At 43.4% G+C, this 22,926-nt stretch overlaps 1 protein-coding gene and 1 pseudogene across 2 annotated transcripts in view; both read left to right on the plus strand.

Annotated features, from left to right (window-relative positions):
* The window catches only part of LOC135905177 (luciferin 4-monooxygenase-like), a 125,630-nt gene that overhangs the window by 78,781 nt on the left and 23,923 nt on the right, over window positions 1-22,926 (plus strand). For both annotated transcript variants that reach the window (XM_065436198.2, XM_065436197.2), the window contains exons 7-8: window positions 21,504-21,648; window positions 21,788-22,054. In XM_065436198.2, the coding sequence (XP_065292270.1) occupies window positions 21,504-21,648; window positions 21,788-22,054 (412 nt within the window). The remainder of the gene's footprint in view (window positions 1-21,503; window positions 21,649-21,787; window positions 22,055-22,926) is intronic.
* LOC135905176 (uncharacterized) lies at window positions 127-8,034 on the plus strand (annotated as a pseudogene).

A 22,926-nucleotide genomic window follows, 5' to 3' on the forward strand; every position in this document is an offset into this window, starting at 1 on the left:
CTGTCGAGAATGCCAAGCAGATATGAAAGTCTCGCTATTGAATAACGCAGGTTGCTTTTTCAGCATCTTGAACATCAAGCAGCAAATTGGTCAGTCAATAGCAAAGTTTAAAGACCTTCTGTTCGCCCAAATGGAGAAAATAGAGCAAGGATTGCAATGCGATTCAGTGAGTGACATCACCAGTGGTGCCATATACAAGAGTCTTAGACAGAGTGGCAAGATATCCCACAAGGACTTGACGCTCACATTCAACACTGACGGAAGCCCTGTTTATAAATCGTCGAAAGCGTCTTTGTGGCCCATCCAGTTCACTATAAATGAACTACCGCCAGGTGTGCGCCGCCAAAGCCCTGTTCTGGCTGGATTGTGGTTTGGCCACAAACATCCAGACATGATGGTGTTTATGGAAAAATTTGTGGAAGCATTGCAGTCTGTTGGAACTGTTGTGTGGCAGCATGGAACAGAAACGGTTAGATCAAAAGTTCATTCCATCTGCTGTTCAGTTGATGCACCAGCCCGTGCAGCAGTGACAAACCAGACACAGTTCAATGGAAGGTTCGGCTGCTGCTGGTGCCTGACCTGTGCAGAGCAAATCGAAGGTATGGCGTTTTTCACATTGCTCATGAATTATTAGCTCTCTCTGATTCCGATGTGCCCGCTAGTTGAGTGACTATACGCCATTTTGTCATAAGGATGTGTTGGAAAATGTCTTGCCACGATAACTAGTCTTAGACTCAAACATTGCAGATCAAAGTTGTTTTCACGTTGGCTTCTATAATGTTTTACTTTGTGTGATGATACCTTCTAAGCATACTTGTGACTTCCTTGCAATGGGTTTTCTTCTTAAGCTAGTTTATGGAATGCGTAAGTTCTGTCCATGTTTTGACAGTGCGGTGCATGCTCTGCATTATGTTGTGTTTTACAGCATCCATAGAGGAGTGGTGTGTAAGTTCTCTCTGCTCCGGCGTTCACCCTATTTGAAGTGCAACTGCTATGCAACAACTTTATAGTGGGGGGACACAGTGCTGCATTGTCGATTTACACTGTGGGCAATAGCTTGTAACAAAAGGTAGCACAGTACAGAGGCAGTAGCATTTAGTGTATTGATTAAACCGATCTATTCGGGCTTACTTTATAGGTACTGATGGGCTAGTTGGGTACCCATGATTTTGGTGAAGCAGTGCACTTGGAAAAAAAGGACTGCTTCTGGACATTTGGACATACGTCAGTGCATGTGTATGTCTTCATAATTCATTTTCATGTGAACTTGTGTTTTTTCCCAAGTGCGCTGATTCACCAAAGTCATGTCAAGTGGGCTGTATATAGGTCAGTGGCATGTTTGCACTGAGGCCTTTTGGTGACTTAGAGCATGCTAAAATCGTTTTGTTCAGGCTGTTCTTGGTGCAGTGCAACGTGATGAACTTGAAATCTACTGAAGCAAGGTGTTAGGCTGGGCTAGTTGTTAATCCATGATGTGCCCGGCGCGACAGCATACAAAGGACGGAAAGGCACGATGGAGACAAGTACACGATGAACAAATTGGCTGGCACTTTCCTGCAAGCATTCTATATTGATGCAGATTCTTGCTAGAATAAAAAGAACATATGCTTCACATTTCTGTGCACATATTTGTTGAAAGTACTGAATTGCTTGCAGTTGACAACATAGCTTTCATATCACTACCTGTTACTGTTTAACTTGTGAAGGGCCATGAGATGCATAAGGTGCTGCATCGCATTAATGTAAATGTCAGGCAACCTACTACGTTGTACCCTACAAAGCACCAATATGTCACTATGAGCACACTAGTAATAAACATTATGGGATTTCCTATAAATATTTGTATTTTTAGGTGTATGTAAAAAAATTTATGGGCATTTCCTTCATTGTAGGTACTCCTCGTTACATCCAAACGGACTTTGCACTGAGAACAGAAGAAGGGGTCCTGAGAGACATGAAGCTTGCCCTTGAGCTGAATATGCCAGTGAATGGCATCAAGGGTCCATCGCCCCTGATAAACCTTAATTTGTTCAATCCAGTGTTGAGCCAGGCAGTTGACTACATGCACTGTGTGCTGCTTGGAGTGACAAGGCAGCTTACCGAGTTTTGGCTGGACAGTGCAAACTGCCAGGAGCCGTTCTACATCGGTATGTACCTGTGCTCACTTGTTAAAGTGGAGTAATTGAATTCTATATTTTGTTCAGATAAGTCAATTTTGAAGGGAAATAACAATTTGCTCTTGCAGTGCATGTGACAAGAGTATGCCTGATAACATCCATGATTTAGCTGGTACTGATGTTACACACATACAAACATTACTTTTTTTTAGAAATATTACATATCTTGCGCACAAGTCAGAATACTAATGTAATGCAATGCGCTTGCCATGCTCTAAATTGGAGAAAAAAAAGAAGGGGCAATCAACCATTCCTGTATACTGGGGAGTGCCGAGCATTGTAAAAAATATCCCACTAAAACTTGCAATTGGTCCAGTGTGGATACCTGCCTGGAAATAGCACTGAAAAGGAAATGTTTACAGACTACAGTAGGAATGCCTTTATGTAAGAAGTACACGTAACCGAAATTGACAGATTTAGCCGAGCTGGGTTGAACTAGTTATAAAACAGCTGATTGCTGAGTTGTCGGCTAGTTATTTCAACAGAAAAGACACAATCCAAAATTTTTGTTAGTACTTTTTTTGATTTCACGTGATATTCTGTGACTTGCATGTTCTAAGACCTATGGTAAGCATGTGGCTTAAAGAAACTAGAACACGTCATTGCAGTATTACCAGCGTCTGCATGTTCATCATCATTAACGTCTCCGTTTTTGTCGATTAGTATAATGCTTGCATTCTTCCAATTTTCTGGGACCCTTGCAGTCGATAGTCACCTCGTATAAAGAGCCGCCAGTTTTCCAAGCATTGTGTCTCCTCCATCTTTGATTAAATCGACTGTTATTCTATCTTCCCCTGCTGCGCTCTCTTGCTTGTTTCACGTCTTGTAAGGCCCTTCTCAGCTCATCGCGAGTTATAGGAGTTTCTGTATTCTGTTCTTTACTGTTTTGAATGGAGTTCTCCCGAGTCCTCTGGGCACTGTACGGGTCAGTACAGAATTCTTCCACTGCCTTTACTATACCTTCAAGATTGCTGATGGTATTACCCTGCTCATCTTTTAGTGCATACATCTTGGTTTGTCCTATGCCAACTTTCCTGCTCACTGATTTCAGGCTGTGTCCATTTTTTACGGCTTCTTCAGTCTTTCTCATGTTATAGTTAAGACTATCACTTATTTTCGCCTTGATCAGTTTTCACAGTTCCGTGAATTCTACCTTATCTCTTTAATTCGACACTTTCATTCTTTGTCGTTTCTTTATTAGGTTCTTTGTTACTTGGGAGAGCTTGCCTACTGGTTTCCTTGGTGCCTTGCCTCCCACTTCAATTGCTGCCTCTGAAGCCAGCCTAGTTACGGTTTCATTCATTACCTCTATGTCAACGTCTCTCTGTTCTAAGGCTGCATATTTGTTTGCAAGTACCAGCCTGAATTTGTCTGCTTTTACCCTTACTGCCTCTAGGTTGACCTGTTTCTTCTTGACCAATCTGGCTCTTTCTCTCATCAAATTGAGGTGAATCCTAGCCCTTTCTAACCCATGGCCACAGCACTTTATTCTACCTATCACCTCTACATCCTGCACTATGCTGGGATCGGCAGACAGTATGAAATCAATCTCACTTCTTGTTTCACTATTACGGCTTTCCCAGGTTCACTTTTTATTGCTACGCTTCCTGAAAAAGGTGTTCATTATTCGAAGCTTATTCCTTTCTGTGAATTCTGCCAGCATCTGTCCTCTAGCGTTCCTAGAACCAATGCCATAGTTTCCAATTGCCTGTTCCCCAGCCTGCTTTTTCCCCATTTTTGCATTGAAGTTACCCATTACTGCAGTATACCGAGTTTGCACTTTTCTCATCGCTAATTCATCTTCATAAAACCGATCTACTTGATCATCATCGTGACTGGATGTTGGAGCATAGGCTTGTACTGCAACCCTCTCATTAATGCTGTAGAATTCATCAATGTTGCCCGTCATGACCTTATGGATTAGGAAACCTACCCCATATTGCTTCTTATCTGGGAGACCTCTATAGCAGAGGACATGGCCGTTATTCAGCAATGTATAAGCGTCACCAGTTCTAGTCTCACTAAGGCCGATGATATCCCAAACAATATGTGGCAGTTCCTCAAAGAGTCCTACTAAGCTAGCCTCACTAGACAGAGTCCGGCTGTGAAAGGTTGACAGGGTCATTTTCCATTGGCGGCCTGCCCAGACCCAGAGATGTTTAGCAGCCTCTGCTGCGTTGACCACCGCATTGGTTAGGTGCTTCGTAGCTGCTGGGGACTGAGACCCATGGGTTATTTGTAGGAATCATAAGGGAGGGGGTGGCCAATTACTGTACCAGAGAGGTCAATTCCTGTTCTGGTGAGGGAGTGTCTTTGTCTAAGCTGAGTGTGCCTTCCTAATTTGGTTGTCCCTGAATTAGCATAGTCCCACTCGCTCTCTGCATCTTTTGCCGGTGTCAGGCATCACTGCAAGCCTCTGGATGTCATATAACTGTAAAGGCAATGTGCTTCTCTGTGCATTAAGAAAATTGATAGTATAGGTTTCATATCACAGCAGCCAACATTGGCTATAATGCACCAAGCACTAATAAATGTTGTTTTAATAATGCCTAATGCTTGGATTGCTATAAATATTTGTGGCCTTGCCACAGCTACCATACTATGCGGAGTCTGTATATTTATGTGTTTGTGTCCACATGGCATTGCGTGAAAACTAGGCTATTACTAAGACATGGTTAACATCTAGTCTTGGTACTTGAGAAACTGGGCATATGATTGCACTATTCCCAACCATTGCAAGTATTGTAACAGGTGACGCAAACATCCTCTTCATGGCATAGGTGGAATTTGTGGTAGTAACTACGGCTTATTTTTGTGCAGGTGCTCCTTCAACTATAGCCAAGCTGGATAAACGTCTCCTGAGTATTTGCCCACCCCACTGCTTCACACGGCTGCCACGGTCCTTGGCAGACAGGTGCTTCTGGAAGGCGAGCGAGTGGAAGAACTGGCTGCTCTACTACTCCGCCAACAGTACTCGGAGTGCTGCCACCGCGGTTCTGGAGGCACATGTCAATGCTGGCCGAAGCCATTTTCACTCTGCTCAAGAGTGAAATTTCACCAACTGATCTTCAATGTGCAGGTAAATTGTTTACTCGCATTTAGACTATCTTGCTTCTATTTTTAAGAGTATTTACTACTCAGCCTGTTAATACCATTCTCCTGCTGCCAGTGTTCCCTTGTCATAGTCGTTAGCTGGTCCTGCATCAAACCTGCAGCCCCCAGCGACAGCTGTTAAGTGCATTTGCTCTAAACGTGTGTGCAAGAGTAAAAGCTTTTAATCTCGGCAAAAAAATACTGCATGGCCATTTGGTCACAAGTCTGCTTCAGACCAAAGTTAGGGGTGTCGTTATTAGGAATAGGTAAACGAAAATCGAAATTTTCGAGAGCATTGTTTAGGGTAATCTTATGATGCGAATGTTATGTTAGTATACACATTACATACTTACTGTACACAAACTGAAAAGCCAAAGAGCAACAATGTGCACACCTTTGGTTAGAGCAGAGGCGCAGAGACTACTATGTCCCCTACACAACCTTTTGCGCATCACAAAGCATCACATAGTACGTGCCTTAGCCAATCAATTCTGTGGAAGCTTGCTAGGTGGTCATTTTCCATCTTAGCTAACCACTATACTTGCAGGCTGAAGTAATCAGCAAGCCCAAAGCGACACTGATTATGGCAAAGGCTTGGATTTGTCAGGGAATTCAACCTTGTTCTGCAATATAGCTTTCTGATTCACTCAAATAGCAGAGTGAAAGGCCCTAAAAGTGCCTGTCCCTGGATCGAGTCTTGTAAAACAAATGCATCCTCTAGTGCAAAGCTTTTCTCCTGACACTACTTTTCTTTCATGACTTATACAGCATGCTATATACCACTGTGGCAGGTGCATTTCTGATCGTCCATTCACTCTGCATATTCCCCTCGATGTCCCTGTACCCAGCTGTGCACCCAGTGAAAAAGTGCTCCCGCAGCCTCGTTTGCACGATTTTCTGGCAGATGTGTTTTGTCTGATATTTGAGGTCGCACTGATGTGGGAGCATTGTGCACACACTCTAACTTCTATAGGAGGGTAAACAAGAGTCAGAAAAGACTTATATCTGGTCCTGCACTACAATAGGTTGCATTTTATGTGCTCTGAACTGCATTTGTTTTGTTCCACTGCTGCACTTCTGAAGCTGTGCTACACCAACTATCCTAATTTTGTGCACTGCTGGTTTCTTCTGGTAGCCATAGCTTCTGAAATTTATGAAGCCTTTAATTAGACTGTCTGAGTCATTACAATTTCACTCTCATTGACAACCATGGCAGCATTGTTTTGTTTTCTGTTTTTTTTCTGTTAATGCTAAAACAAAATGCGATGCAGGAAGATAAAACACTCAATCTGTGCACATTTCATGAAAAGGGACAGAGAAAGGACGATAGTGAAGCGGCCAACAGGGGTGGATGTTTTCTCAAGTTGAGTATTGGACTGCAGTTATCATGTGACTATTGTAGATACATCCCCAGACACTATAATACATGCTCAAGCTATGTCAGAGTGTATTTGTTCTGTGTCCCCCATTATGTAAAGTTTTACTCTTGATACATGGGGATGCTCTAATTTAAACCTTGTTAGAGACACACGTTAAGTGGATGAAAGTATTGGAGATGTGATAATTTACACGTGCATTGACAAGCTTACTCAAAGCTTTCTTTCAACAATACTCTTACATGAAACAATTATTTTTTCTAGGTCACCTGCTTGAATCATTTGTGTGCAGAGCTGCAAACCTCTATGGGACTCGCTTCATGACTTATAACGTCCACCAGCTTCGCCATCTGACGTCAAGCGTGGAGCATCTGGGTCCTCTTTGGGCAAACTCAGCGTTTCCCTTCGAAACAGGGAATGGGAAGCTGACAAAGATGGTAAAGGCAGCAAAAGGAGCTCCGACACAAATACTGGAGAGAGTCACTCTGGAAGGAGAGCTGGAGCTTGCGCTGCATTTGCTTTCTCTTCCGCATGATGTGGTGAGGTTTTGCGAAAGACTGCTTGGCAATGTTCCTATTAAGAAAGTGACTCGAATTGATAATGTATGCTTATTTGGAGCACCAGTTACAGCTATGTTGTCCGAGCGGGAACTGCAATCTGTGCAAAATTTCTTGGACACAACATGTGCTGTAATTGAGGAATATTCAAGAATGAGCTTTGAAGGCACAATTATACACAGTCAGCAGTATAGAAAAGCAAAGAAAAGTGACTGTTCTGTCGTTGCAAGCCATGATGGGAAATTTTTTATAGTTTCCCATATATTGCATGTAATTGCCGGCATTTCTGGCTTGGTTCTCTTGCTTTGTCAGAAACTGGGAATTGGTGAAAATGCTGATGGTTTTCCTCCTCACATCAAAGAGCGTTTTTTTTCACCTGTTGACACTTGTGTTGTTTTAAAGCCTGCTTCTGTTGCAATGCCGGCTTTGTTTATAGACTTTGAGGCTGAAAGCAAGCAGTATGTATGTGCATTGCCCAACATTGTAGAACGGGATTGAACTGAAGTACAAAAACAAAAGTCTCTGCGTCACTGTATTTACGGAAATCTAACTAGCACGTTTTTTCTGAGAAACTGCGTTAAAAAATAACCTGAACTTATATAAAACAAAAGCGGCATATATGGCCACCAGTGTTTGTGGCATTGTGGAAAGCTCGGTATCTGCAAGAACGCTCGCTGCCGCATACTTTGACAAGTCAGATGCAGAGTTGCATATAATCTGAATTAACTTCTGGGGTGTTACATGCCAAAACTATGATCTCATTATGAGGTGCGCTGTAGTGAGGGACTCTGGATTAATTTTTACCACTCGGGTATATTCAACGTGCCCCGAATATGCGGCACATGGGCGTGTTTGCATTCCACCCTATCAATATGTGGCTGCTGCGACCTCGTGCTTAGCAGCACAGCACCACAGCCCTTGAAAGTCAGTATTCTCTCTAAAAGTGATTGCTTGAGATTACCACCCCTGTGTGCTTGGTATCTGTGGCCAATAAAGGCCAAACTTCAATGACAATGCATCACTTTCATTACGAAAGCTCATATATAAAAAAAAATTCCCTTTGGTGAAGGTAACTTCTACATGTTTCGTATTCTGATCCTGAACGTTTAGGGCATGCTATATTTTTCTATTATAAATCTGGCGAGTTGCATTCATACGTAATTTTATTTTGTTACTTTAATCTCGTGAAAATTGAGTGGGTTAGAATCCCATAAGTACAGTGTCAGTATGGGTCTGCGTTTTCGAAGTTTATCTTGGAACAAATTCACATCTTTTGTTTATTCCACAATGAAGTTATAGTTGCTCATTCTGGCATGCACTATTTATTTGACTGAATGAACATACTCCGATGGGAGCTACGGCGTACGTAGCACCGATGTCTTCCACCGACTTTTTTCTCTGCCTACACTGGCTGGCCTTGTTTGTTTAATTTAATCTTTTTTCTACATTCCATGGGTGTACCACTAAGTTGCCTGTCAATATGGTGATCTACTGTAGTAGTTGAGATGGTGACATGCATTACTCACTGCTTTCTAGGTCCACTTGCATAAACAGTAGGACATATTTTAGTTCGGTGTCTGACGAAGGTGCTGGTGAAAGTGACTCGCAGGCTTTTGCAGAAAGACTATTACACAAGTGTACCCTCATAGTGTGACTTGTCTTCCCTCGTGTGAAGCTGAGAATTTTGTCGTAAGTAGAGCCTGCTGGACGATATCAGTGAGCATAGTTGGATACATTAGAGTTGGTACACATAGAGTGCCAAGGCAATGGATGTGTAGCTACGCGGCGTCATACAATCGTTGCAGACCCTGTGTGTCATTGTATGACTTCTCATTCTAACGATGTCTAAGTGCCGTCAGTGGTCCTGAATAATCTTTGCTCAATCTCCAAATCTTTCCTTCAACGGTGAGGTGGCATGCACACAGCATGTTTCAAGTGCGTGCAAACAAGAGACTGCTGCTGCGGCATGACCAGCCAGAAAACACTTTAGGTAGTCAAATTTGGCGGAACATGTCAAATCAGTTGAGGTGAATAGTTGGGTCAAATTGTTCCCAGAAGCCTGTCCACTCATTGATGTCCCCTTGAATGTGGACATATGTAGAGGGAGCAATCGAGGTCCTACGCATCTGGCTGTTGTCTCGTTTCTAGGCAGTATGACTGCCTTGTGCGCTTGAAGTTTGTGATTGTATGCTTTGTGCTCATCCTATATAGCTGATTTGGCAATGACGCTCGGCAAGCACGCTGGTTCCTTCATTGCTGTGTTCTACTGTGGCTGTATACTGCTCTTTGAGCTGTTTGGTCGGAGTAAATTCCTCAAACTGCGCTTTACTCTGCGAAAGCAGAGACGAGCTTGCATTGCTGAATGTTTGGCAATGTCGATGTTAGGAGAATGAAGCTAGGATTGGGCTTCCTGAATGATCCTATTAGTCTGCGCTCGTCATGCAGATTGCTTGCCCTTAAATCAATCAATCCGGATAGTGTCGAAGCTAGCTGATGTCCTTGCAACTGTGCCGATCTTCACATCCATGATCATTTCATTCCTCATTGCCCTCAATGTGAAGCCAGAGTAGAGTTGTAACCTTGCAGAAATTGAAGAAGAGACTGGCAGTCTAAGCTTACCGTATTTACTCAAATCTAAACCGCCCTTTATTGTAAAAAAACAGAAAGAAAACTTACCTCAAATGCAAGCCGAATTAAAATAAAGGCCTTTTTATTGACAGAAAAGCATGATTTTTATTATATAAGTGTGCGTACCATAGGCACGTCCTAAGTTCACTTGTCATCCACAACATCGCTGTCCTCCTCTTTGCTCACTTCCCAAAGAGCATCGTCCTCACTTCAGTCCAGCGTGTTAGAAATGCAGCATTTTCGGAATGCTCTGGTAATCATTTCAGCTAGAATTTCATCCCATGCCACTGCAAGCCAGGGCATCTATTCTGCAATGGTGATACCATTGTCTTCATGTGACGTAATGCTCAAACAGCCAATCAGCTCATCCGATTTTTCTCAACCAGCCAATCAGTGTGCAATTGAGGGTGACACTACAGTTGAACCCACTTATAAAGATATCGGTTAGCACAACAAAAAGCTGCTACACTGTCAACTTTTGTATGTTTTGTATGGGGAAATAACCTGCTTTCTACAGTGGCCCCATGCCGCATTATCGGTTATAACGATGAATTCTGGCTGCTGAATGTCCGTGCTGAAAGGTAACGGAATCTGAAATCCTTGAAAAGAAAAAAAGTGAAATGCTAGCCGCTCCATGCTTGCCCGCCACTGCAACTGCCGCCGTGCGCTTCCCTCCATGGGAGATTCACACCAGCCTCGCGCATCTCTCCCGTCGCCCTTCCACCCCTCCGAACAAGAATGGGCTGCGGCCATAGCTCTGTGCCTCGCCACTCTCCAAAACGCAAATGGACCACGCCAACTGCACTGCCGGCACTGCTCCCAGATTGCTCGCTGGGCCATCTCTATGGCTGGGTCCTCACTGTTGGTTCTTTATTCTATGGTCCTCATTCTGCCCAGTTCTGCTAATGGATTAAGTCACTCGTACTTGTCTCTGTTTGTTGCATCGAAGCCATTCCTGGCCATGTTGTTTCTCAGCCTTGTATGAGTTGCTGCCGAAATGGAAGATGGCTGATCTGCCTGCTGTTCATCAGCAATGCACTACTTTGCTGGTGAAAAAAAGGCACACTGCTATAGATTTGGAAACCAAATGCTTCTAACTGATGAGGCGATCGTCACAAACGTGCATCGGATAGCGACAGTGACGGCCACGACAGCAGCGCTGACACTGTAGGGCAGGCTGCTTCAAATCGGCTTCACCCAGTCCATCGTGGCGCTGTTCATGGAACTTTTCTCGTGAACGTGCGCTACAACATTCCTGGGGAACTTTTATTTGGCCAGTAGTGTGTTGTGTCCGTCCATCGACAAAACAGCACAGCATTGCTCTTTTTCACTTCTTCCCATAACCTGCTGTCCTAAGCTTGATCTCTTTCACTCTTCGTTTACTGTGTATATGCCATGGGCATGTCGAAGAACACCGGTGTCTGGTCAGTGTTTGCAATCTGCTCCAGTTGATAGCTCTTTTGCGGCCATTTCTCGATGACGTAGTACTGGAATGCCATGAGCTTTTCCTCAGAATTCGCTGGCTAGTTTCTGGCACACGAAAGCCAGTTGTCTGAGGCTGAAGCCGAAACATTTCATGAAACGCGTTACCCAGCCTTTGCTGTGCTTGAAATTGGTTTGTGTGATATACCCCTAGCATTGGTGACCTCCCTTGCCTTTGCCTGTATAATCCCCATCGTTATGTGCATTCCTGCTTCTCTCTGTTCCCTAATGAATACGCCGTATCTTCCACCTCATGGTGTTGACTCCTCTGTGGTCCGGTGAAACCCATGTGGGCTGCACTGCAGTTGGAAAGCTTGTTCCATTTCCGCCACCGTAGCATGTTCTTTTCGTCCATGCCGAACTCGTGCTGTACTTGGAGGTTGGAGGTTTTCTCCATGTGTAAAACGACCTTTTGCCATTAGCCTGTAGTGTAGTGGCACCACTTGGTCAGTGCCACCACAGTGGCTGGCACGAGGCTACAGTGCAACACTTGAAAAAAATTTGGACAACCTGCTCTGAACGATCGCTTCCAGAAAACACTATGGCGCACGCATATGTTGCTACAAGTCTGTGACGGTGAGGTGGCGATAGGTATGTGGCAGTTGTGGCCAAACCACCGACTCAAATCTAAGCCGACCCCTTGCTTCCGTACTTCATTTTCTTTTTAGAAGTACGACCAGTAATTACGGTATTACAAACACTGCACATATGTTAGTACACTTGTTTTTCCTGTCCCATTATAGAAGCACATTGTGTTGGAAACATGAACCAACTAGCCAATTTAAATATTTAACTTTTATGTTACCTGCATTTGTAGGTCTCAGTATCTGTACATGAGAATGTTAAATTTACATGTACAGTGAAACCTTGTTAAATCGTAGTTGGCCGGAGCTTGGAAAAAGTATGTATTAAACAGTAGTACTGCTAAACTGAAATAGTGTGAGATTGCTCACTTACCTGTCAAAAATGGAACTCGGAGAGAGTGCAATAAAAGGGCAAAAAACATGCAGTATTATCCATTTTGCACGACAAAAGTCTGTTATATTCGTTTGATGCCGCGGCAGCCTAGCAGCGACGACAGCAGCATCAAACTCCTTTAAGCTCGGCAAACACTCGCATGAGGCTGACGTAATGTACATCTTCTGCCACTGTTGGGCCTGAATCGCCCGTGCTGTCGTTTTCTGTGTCGTCCTCATCACTGTCGTTAGGGGACGCTTCAGCAATAACAGAGGCAACGATGGTGAAAAGACAAACCTCAGAAAGTTTAACCTCGTAGCCAACGTCTTTTCGCAGTCCCAGCAGCACTGCCGAGCATCTTCTCCTTCGCATTCCAAATGCCACATACCATATTGAACGTTGGATCCTTCTCGTGTGCCAGCGCCAACTTTGTGCCACGTTCGGTAGCACAAACAATTTCCAATTTTTCATTTATGCTGAGCACCTGGTTTTTGTCCAAACTTTGGCATGACGCAAGTCCTAGCTTGCACGATGCCACAACACTATCTGGCTCGGCACCGAAATAATGTTGATGTTAGTGTGGCTTCACCCTTCCAAGCGGCTTCTGCGTTCGTACTTCGAGGCCGTTCTGATCTCAGGCTCATTCTGCCTGGCCGACCTACCGCCGTGATTGTGCTAGGAAAAGTGCAAACACTATGTGTTAACCAATACGTACGCAATAAACTGGAACGGTTTATGCGAATACAAAACAGATTATGTTGAATAGCCGCTGAGTTGGGGTTACTACGTTTAAAATGAAACTGCTGTTTAAGCAGGTACAGTTTAGCAATGTCTTACTGTATTCTTGTACAGTAAGTCACTGCAACATAGTGTTTGTAGTAATAATTAATTCATCAATAGTTAGCCTTTTTGTATCTTGTTTCGTAATCCACATTGTGAAAACATATTGCTGTTTCTGACGATGAGCCGTCACACTTATAAGCCATTATATTTGGAGAAATACTTTGATGGCTGATAATTAAATCCTCTTCCCGGAAGAGGTGCACCAGTATAGTTCTGTTGCGTATGGAAATCTGAAATCACAGCTACTTGATGGAATTTGATGGAATTCAGACTATAAGGTACATATGTTGTCCACTGATAAGCATGTAGTACTGTAAATTCTTAATAACACTGCACTGAGCTTATGTATGTAAGCTATGCATTAGGAGACATGTAATGTGTTTAGTTGAACTAGTGCAGGGGTGTTTTTGCTGTAGAATATATCGGCCAGGTCGGTAGTTAATATTCTACATATTGGAACCCAGATCATGGTAGTGAATCACAATTTTTCAGGTATTATGACAATAACAAGATTGAGCATGTGCTGTTGAAGCAAAATTCTAGGGACCATGGGAATGGTGGCCAAACTGCACGGCTGAGCTCTCCAGTGGTGGCGTACCTTTGTCTGAAACTTCTGTACTGCCCAAGTGCATCGTTTTTACGCAAAGCTTTCCTTGGCTTTTGCAAGGGATGTTTGCTCAGTCACTTTCTTACTGAGTATACTTGGCAAGTTTCTTGTGAGTAAACTAGCCAATGCTTGATGCATTCTTAGTAAACTGGGCTGGTCCCGGAGATGATGCGGTCTGAACTAGGCCAATTCTGGAAACTCTAATGTGTTGTTGCTTGAGTCACATAGAGTTTCCACAGTCGTGTGGGCATTTTTGGTGGCAGAGCAATTTTAAAGTTGAGCATATAAAGAAAACCTGCATTGTGGGAATTTGTGGCATTTGCACCTGTGTCATGGGACTGAAGCACATTTTTAAAACTTGTGCTATGCTAAAAACAGTACATAACGCAGTTACCCGCGCATTAACACTAAGTCAATTGGCTCAAGTTTTCTGTGATGAGAGAATGCGAACAGTTCCTTGTATGTACAGTGTCATACCTGGTGGTAATACATCATACTACATGCTAAATGGTAGAAGTGTTAACTTGCAACTACAAATTTGCATGTTACACGTTGGCTGCCACCAACAAAGAAATGCGACCCCACAGTAAAGGTTGGGTGGAATATACACTTAGCTTTCTTTCTTGGGAAACATAGGCAATGCCAAACAACGTTTGAAAACTTTAGTTGAAGAGCACAGCCAAAGAGTAGACAATGTATAGACCTGTCCAGCTTTCCCCAGTTCACATGTGTGCGTGTTTGCAGTTTGTGTAAAATACCATATGTCCTGGAACATGCACTAAACAGAGCGCAAAGCCGCTGGGGACATGATACAGAAAAGATATAATGAAAACCACATACGATTATATGAAAAAGAAAAAGGTAAAACCCATTATGGGGATTCAGGAATTGCCATTCTTCAATATCAATGAGTGTACATAGAGCGCAGCGGTGCTGTTTGACCACCACTTCAATGGTTCATACAATTTTGCTCTCAATCCATGCACACAACTGCTTATTTGTGCTCAAGTATTAATGTGGAATAATCTGTGGTCTTCACTAGTCTTTTTAACGCCACTTAATTGCTTGGGTCGCAGATTGCTATGAACAGTTTTTATATCCAGCACAAACCTTAATTGTTCTCAATGAAGTGATTGAATGTAACAGTGAATTTTCTTTACCTTCTCTTCTTACTTTCGTGGCACAGAGTGCCTCCAAGCTGGCGTAACCAGCGTCCCATCTCTGATGGAAGAGGAGAAACGGCGACAGCTGAAGCAAAGTTTTCTCTACCAAGTAAGCTGGTTACGCCAGCTTGGAGGCACTCTGAGCCACGAAAGCAAGAAGAGAAGGTAAAGAAAATTCACTGTAACCATTCTGTTTTTACAAATAAATGCATTGTATAATACAGCTTGTTAAATGACATATATGTAATGCAAATGCCTTGTTGTAAAAGAAGTAGTGTGTACTTCAGCTGCCCACTCATTTTTCCTGGCACCTCATGGACAAAAGGTTAACAAAAAGTGCAATGCTGCAGGACAGCACCTTTTGTCCATGAGGTACTTCATGTTGCTTCAAAGAAAGTGTCATCTACAGAGAATCTGACACAGTGCATGTGCTGTCTGAAGCGGGACAGATACAAAGTTGAAGGAACGTGAAACAGAGTGACCTTTTCACTGAAAAGCACAATTTCTTATGCTTATTGTTTGTTTATTAGGCGAGCTCTTACAAACTGGCTCACATGCACCAATACTCATTCCCGTGAACTTGCACTGTACTGATTTTTTATCACCATAAGGATTATGAAACTTCTTTGTTGTTTCAAGCTTTTTCAGAATTATTTCGCTAATCCCAAGGTACAATATGTGTTCTCACTCACAACCAATTCTGTCCATTCTATCTGCAGGCATTGATGCAAGGAATGACTGCCAAAGTCATTTTTCACACTGTTTATAATTGCTGTACACTGGGCATGTGAATTTCCATCATGAAACACTACGGTGATATTGTACAACGCATTAAGTCCATGAATATCCCTGACTGACATCTCTGATGCAAGCAATATTATTAGGATGTGACAAAGTGCATGCGTCTTCTGTCACTGATCAAACTGCCTGCAATAAACTCCTTTGCCAACTCGTCCTTGTTTGAAGTGTTTCCAATGCGCTATAATCACATTGCCAGATTCTTTTATTGAGTGCACAAACAAACATGTAGCATTTTATTATGAAACTTTGATGGTACCCGACTCCTATATTGCATTAAAATCTTAGGCAGATCTACTCTGAACAAGGGATTCATTCTCTGATGATAGCTTTTGACAATATCATTGTGCTAAATGCAGTGCTTATTGGTTGGTTGAGGAATGCGTTATGCAAAGGCAGTAGTATCGCCATAAGCGTTCATCCGAGACTATGTCCCCAAGAGAAAATCATTGCATCAAAAGTACCGACACCTGCTTTGATGGGGCTGTATGTGTTCGTTGCATGAAATTCCAGAAGCTGAACTCTGAACATCTTGTTTGCTTTGGTAAATATGTGTCACAATGGATCAGTGTCATACAGCACATTGATCATGCTCTTGCATGTACTACAAACAACTCATCATAAATCTCGCTGTCGATGAGCTTTTGTATGCACTACGACTTAAGTGCACATACTTTGTATGCAATTCATAGTCATCCTCAAAGATCATGTTGCTCATACGACTACAGTGCGTACACATCGCATGCCACCTCACACCTCACACATAATCTCGTCAGGCCTACACAGCACATCGCACACGTCATACAAGCTCTACGCATTCTTATCGCACACGTCACACAAGCACTACGCATTCTCATCGCACGTCGCATAAATCTCGTGCACTTCTCTACGCATTCTTATCGCACATCTCATAAATCTCGTGCACTTCGCAAAAGTGTGCGCAGCACATCACAGAGATTTTGCTCATCTTCGACGAGAAGTCGTTCAATATGCATAGCATATCGCTCATTTCTTGTCAAATCTCTGCGACATGCATACATCTCGTTCAATTTCTCACACAAATTTTTCAATAGGGTCTGCACAGATTCTTTTAATGAATGACCTTCTAGACAACGTCATGCAGTATTTCAGCCTAGCAAATCTGAGGACAGCCATCGCAGGCATGATGTATTTTAATTATAAGAGTTAACTCTCATGTATTACATCATTATTTGCACAAATGAAATACAATAAGTATGTAAAGAAATAAAGTGTGATAACTTTGTCCGCATGAAACTTTATTCATATGTCAGGGCTTCCTGCAGACCTATCTTGCTCCCCTCGTGTACCTCCCTGCTTCTCTAAGCTTTCTGGGAAACTGAAAGGGCGAAATTCAAAGGCGAAATTGACATGTCTTGTGGCACCATGGCAGAAGAGGGAATGTGCGGCTTTGTGGGACAGCATGAAAGGCTCAGCTACCATTTTGCTACGCGTGCACAACATTCACCTTTGAATTTCATTTACCGACAGTGGAGGAAATGATAAATGCTTCTCGGTGGGCAATGGCGTGATCCTGACAAAACCACCGAGCCGATATGGGTCGTAAGCGAGTCTTTTAAGCGCATATTTATAGCAAACTCTCACGGTCCTTTCTCATGTTTCTTCAATTCTTCAAACACTGTAAATTAAGGGTATAAAAATGATCTCACATACTTACGGAATAATCACTCCAGTAGTCATATGAGTGTGTTTTGATCTATGGGGGTTCCACTCTGCGTGCGGCTATGGCTGAAGGCAAGCTCCGGATCTAGCCCCACGCAGTCGCTTCGTGGTACTCCCAACCCGCAGCGCGGGAATCGCGGCTACGCCGGGTTCGAACGAATAAGGCAACCAGCGGCGTCAACGGTAATAACGTTTATTGCTATTAGCAATAATGAACACTCGCAGAGGGACGTCCTCTCAGTAATAGTAGTAAATAGGCTTGCCTCGTTCTCTGGGTGGGTCAGACAAACGAGGTCACTCACGGGATGCGGCAGGTGGTTTCGTCTAGGTGGTCCAGGTGTCGGCGTCCCAAGAGAGAGGGTCTCCCCCGGTGGCGCGCTTTTATGCCTTTTTACCTTTTTGCGAGGGGAAGTCCTCCTCGCCCGCCGGATACGTTTCCGTTTCCCGTGAGCCACGTGGGGGAAGAGGGGTACGCGCGTCACCAGAGTGACGGAGAAAGGGAGGGCGCGTAGTGCCTCTCTCCCTTGTCTACGCCGGCCCGACCCGTCCACCACGTGTGAACGGGACGCCGCGGGTATGCGGGAGGAAATGGTGGCGGGTGCTCCCCACAGATCTGACTCTGTAATAGAGTCTGTCAAGAAGTGAACAGCACAATTCTACAGCAACTGATTCGATTGTAGTCGAGCGCAAGGTCTTCTTTCACACATTGCCTGCGGAAATCAAAAAGCATCTGCGGTTGGAACCGTTCTCTCTTTTTACAGGAGAAGCTACATTAACACGCTCCTGGATGTTTCTCGCGTTATTATCGGCGTTTGTCGCGGCAAGAAAATGTTAACACCTTCATTATTTCTGAAATTTCGTGAAGCTGTAAGGGAATGGTTCAACCGATAAAACACGTGCGCTGCATATCGAAGATATAATTTTTATGTTTCGAGGCGCTGATTCGTAGTGAGCGAGCAAACTTGTGCAATAATATAAAAAGCTTTCATTTGCACCCAAGACCTGGTACAGCGACATCTTTCTTTGGTATATACCCCAAATGCAGTCCGTCATATAGCTTGAACTATATTCTTTGAATAATGCGTCTTCGTCTGCTGGCAATTTTTCTATTTTTGCGTATTTTAAATGCAAACAGTGAACAGGAATAGGAGGTAACTTTTGTTTGCTTGAAAAACGAATAACATTGCCTGGACTGAGCGGCTTGTCTTATCCAATTGGCTCACAAGAGGCGAGCAGCATGCTCAAGTGGAGAGGGATTCGATGGGCCCGAGCCACTGCACTGAGTATCAATAACTGGATGAAGAGGGTGGCGCCGGCGTCTGCGATTGGTCCGCTTTCTCTTCTTAGCTTGCGGTGGTTATTCGACAATCACGGCACGGCAGCATGCAACGGAAGCTTAAGAATGACAGCAAAGAAGAGTTGGAAAAACGAGGTCGTAAACGTGCCGAAAGTTCTCGAAAACGTTACACGACTACGCAATATGTTTTATTGGACGCAAATAAAGCCATGCTCTCAGGCAGGGGCGAGTAGCCAGTACCGGAGCGATCGGCGGCAGCCATCTTTTATTTCTTTCGGAACAGGGCAGCCTGCCCCAATTCAGAGGAAAATTAAATTTTGTTCGCCATATTAATGCATCTTTAACGCGTACACGTCACTTTGACGCGGTAAGTTTCGTGCGGTTTTGTGACGTCGCCTGAGAGGCAGGTGAAGTGGGTGCAGCCCGAAAGCTTTTGACCAATAGCCGAGGCGTAATGGCAAAAAGCGTCGAATCAGAAATAATTATTTTTATTTTGTTCAGTCAAATTGTGCATAATCAGTGTGTACATGTCATATCATAGGGGAAGCTATCGCGGTTTTCGTGACGTCGCGTGACAGACAGGGGGAAGTGGGAGTGGTCCAAAAAAATATTTGACCAATCGCGGTGAGCTGATTACAGAATTGGAATAAAAAATTTGGAATGGTTTTACGATATATCGCCCAAATAAACAAAATCTTTAACTAAAGGACCTGCATTTCGCGACTTCACAACTGGGGGAAAACTGCTGCACTAAGTAGTGAAGAAGGGATAGGATGATTAATCGCTCAGCCGGCCTCGAACCTGCCAACATTTACCACAACTAATTATGCTATGAAAACTACGGTTTCGGAACGGCGTCTTTTTTTTCTCAGTGTAAAAGCTGCAGCTGCGACCATGGCTAAAAGCTGAGTCATTGAAGTCGATATAACACCGGGAATATACCAATCGATATAGTAGTTCCATCGCAAATCGCCTTTTACTGGCCGAAAAGCTTAGGAAATTTCTAACTTCTAACTTAGCACGAAATTTGGAACAGGGTTTCTGTCGTAAGTAATGGTACCACATGCATGAGATATCGCGCTAGGCACGCAGAACCTATTTCCTAGGGTCGCTTTCGAAAGATTGTTTGAATGATTAGCTATTTGCGAAAAACGACGATCCCCTGTAAAGAACGCACACCTTCGCAGGGGCGGCCGCTAGAGACGCTGTTTGGCGTTCTCCCTAATTCCTGGTCTTGTGTATTTAATTATGCAAACTAGGGGTTACACCATCCTCACGTAAAACGAATTTCGAGACCTTCATTCCTAAACCTTGCGAAGAGATACGTTGCAGGTCCAGATACTCATGTGGTCTCAATGAATGAAACGACGTCTTGTTAAAAAGGTAATTGAAAAGACCGTGCATTTTTAATGCAAGTTTCTTTTTGCAAATTGCAAGTTTATTTGCTTTTATTGCAAGTTATTTGTTTGTACAGGTCTCAAAAATCATGCCGTCCATAGCAATCTTCCTAAGTGAACATTCCTTAGAGTCGCACCGGCCACAATGTGTGTATTGAAATATCTTCCACAAAGTAATTAGTGAAAGCTTACAGATATTGTTTATTTGGTCAAATATGCATTTTAATTTTTTCGTGCAAATTTTGTCGACGTCGTCGAGTATTCCAGCTCAAGCACTAGAATCTTGCTATCTGCCAGACGTAAATAAAAAAAGTTGCGCTCTTTCCAGAACCACGCAGTATATGCTGTCCTTGCTTGTACATCAACGATCAGACGCTTCAAAACAGTTTTCTTTTATATATTTCATGACCCGTTACCGCATCCTATAATTGTGAGTTTCCCTTGGCTAGACCTCCCTTTGTCTTTCTTTAACATGAAGCAACCACGCGTGCGTCCGTCAGGAGCGATAGCTGCACCAACTAAGCAAAAAAAAAAAGAGACATTCATGCCTTCTGGTACACGCCCCAAAAATGAACTTTTCTTTCACGTAATACTCATTTCAATCCTATATACTTGCAAACATATCGGTGACTGCATTCGCTACCCCTATGGCACTTAGGGGTCGTGGAGCTTCGGTAATCGACTTTGCTTCTTAAATAAACTATCGTAATTGTTTTTGTGAATCAAATGTCATTTTGTGTGTGCGCAGAGTCAGTTCCCTAGGCATAGCTGAAAGGAATCTAGGCGTTGATAGCGTGGAATACCTGTCACAAAAGGACATAACTATTTGGAAAGAACGGGCAATATGGAGATCAGACAAACCTTGAACAAAATTATTTCTGTCACTAAAATTCTTTGTGCTGCATTGTTGCTGGAAAGTACCTGTAGGCAATCAGGTAGATAAGAAGGAAATATAGCTAATCGATAGGTAAGGACGACGGACAGAATGTCAAGTAGGGTCCTAACTGGTGTTACTGAAAAGACATGACTAGTTTGCATGTATTTGTTTTTTAGGGATTAAAATGTTCAAAGTAGCAGTTTGGTAGTTGTTTGCCGGGAATATGAAGTGCTAAGGTTTCGTACCCCTGAAAAGTCCCTGTATGCTTTGTTGTCGACCCCAGAGTAGCTCGATAACTGTAGTAATGCGAGAAAATGTGCGATAAGTGTAATGATCCGTAAAAGCAGTCAAATTGCTTTCACGGCACGCACAGGCCCTAAGCGTGCGCATGGCTGCTTTAAGTGCGTGTGTAACCGAAACAACGATTTCCGTGGCCGTGTAGTTTCAGACCAATGAATGGGGAGAGGCAATCAATGAGACACTACAATAGCGCGTGAAATAAAATAATCGCTTATGTAACTGCTTTCTCTCTCTCTCTCTCTCCCTGTAGATTGTCGACATGTCTACAGAAAGAAGACTCGGTCCATATCAAACGGGCGAGATCCGCTATCGCGCTCCAACTGTAATGAAGAGCTACTACAAGCGACCAAAGGAAACACGGGAGTTTTTTGACGCCGAAGGATGGTGCAAGTCAGGTATTTTTGTGACGCTCAAGTGAAACATTCTGATTATGATTTTTAGCACCACGATAATGCATTTCGAACTTCACATTCTGATTATAATTTTTTTAGCACCACGATAATGCATTTCGAACTTCACATTGCCTTTTCACAGGGGATGCTGGCTACTACGACGAGGAAGGACGCATACACTTCGTTCAGCGCTTCAAAGAAATGATCAAATGTATGGACAACCAAGTGGTGCCCGCTGCTCTTGAAGAAGTCTTGCTCAAGGAGCACTACCGAGAGGTGCTGGACGTCTGCGTAGTTGGCATACCTTGCCCAAAGTACGGAGAAGCACCGGCAGCCGCCGTTGTGCCTCGAAACAAGGATCGGAAAAGCCTCGTCGATTTGGCCAACAGAATCAAATCTACCATTCGTGGTAAGCTGTATTTGTGACAAAATAGACTTATCACGCATCCTGAAGATTCTTCGGGCTTTGTGATGCCAATACGTCGCGCACTACCTTCGCTCTTTGGATGACGTGTGGCTTCGGAAAACAGCCAAAATTTGCAACTAAATATGATTGAGTCAAAATTTAGACAATATTCTTGTGGTCGCTATACTGGCGATTGTAATTAGGCAGAATAAACAGCAAGAACTTAGCATCGTTATTCATAAATACTCATTCCGGCAGGTGCTGACGGCGCTTGTCACTTTGTATAGGCTGGTTATGAGTGTTTTCGCAAACTCACGCGAATTAAAGCGTACCAGTACTTTTAGTCAAGTTGTGGTGCTGTCGCGCTTCTTCATCGCTCATACTCCCAAATTCAAGTACTCCTTCGCACACTCGCATAACAGAGAAGAAATTTCAAGGATCTGACAGATCTAGATTTTATAAGACAATCTAGTTAACTTTCGCTGCACTTCTTCGCACTGTGCCCACTTATTGGAATTTTTGAACTGCCGGCGCATCATGAAAAATTAGACATAAAACAGTGCACTGAGTGCAACGACTACAGTATTGTATATATTCAGTATATGCTACAGGCTTCCTGGCAACTTAGCCTAGCATTTACGCATCTATCAAGAAATTTCAAAGTAGAACGTGTAGCCTTCTAGAGATTCCTGTAATAGAAGCTATGTTACGATACGCGAGGTGTTCCCGACGGAAAGCATTCGCCGTTTCTTAGTACCCAATGCAAGTATATGTTGGTGCAATGTTGGTATATGTTGGTTGGCAATGCAAGTGATGTCGCCGAACCTTGCGTAATCTAATTGCATGTATGCGCGACGGGAATGGCGTAGAACTTT

The sequence above is a fragment of the Dermacentor albipictus genome, chromosome 3, assembly GCF_038994185.2.
Source record: "Dermacentor albipictus isolate Rhodes 1998 colony chromosome 3, USDA_Dalb.pri_finalv2, whole genome shotgun sequence".
Classification (NCBI taxonomy): domain Eukaryota; kingdom Metazoa; phylum Arthropoda; class Arachnida; order Ixodida; family Ixodidae; genus Dermacentor; species Dermacentor albipictus.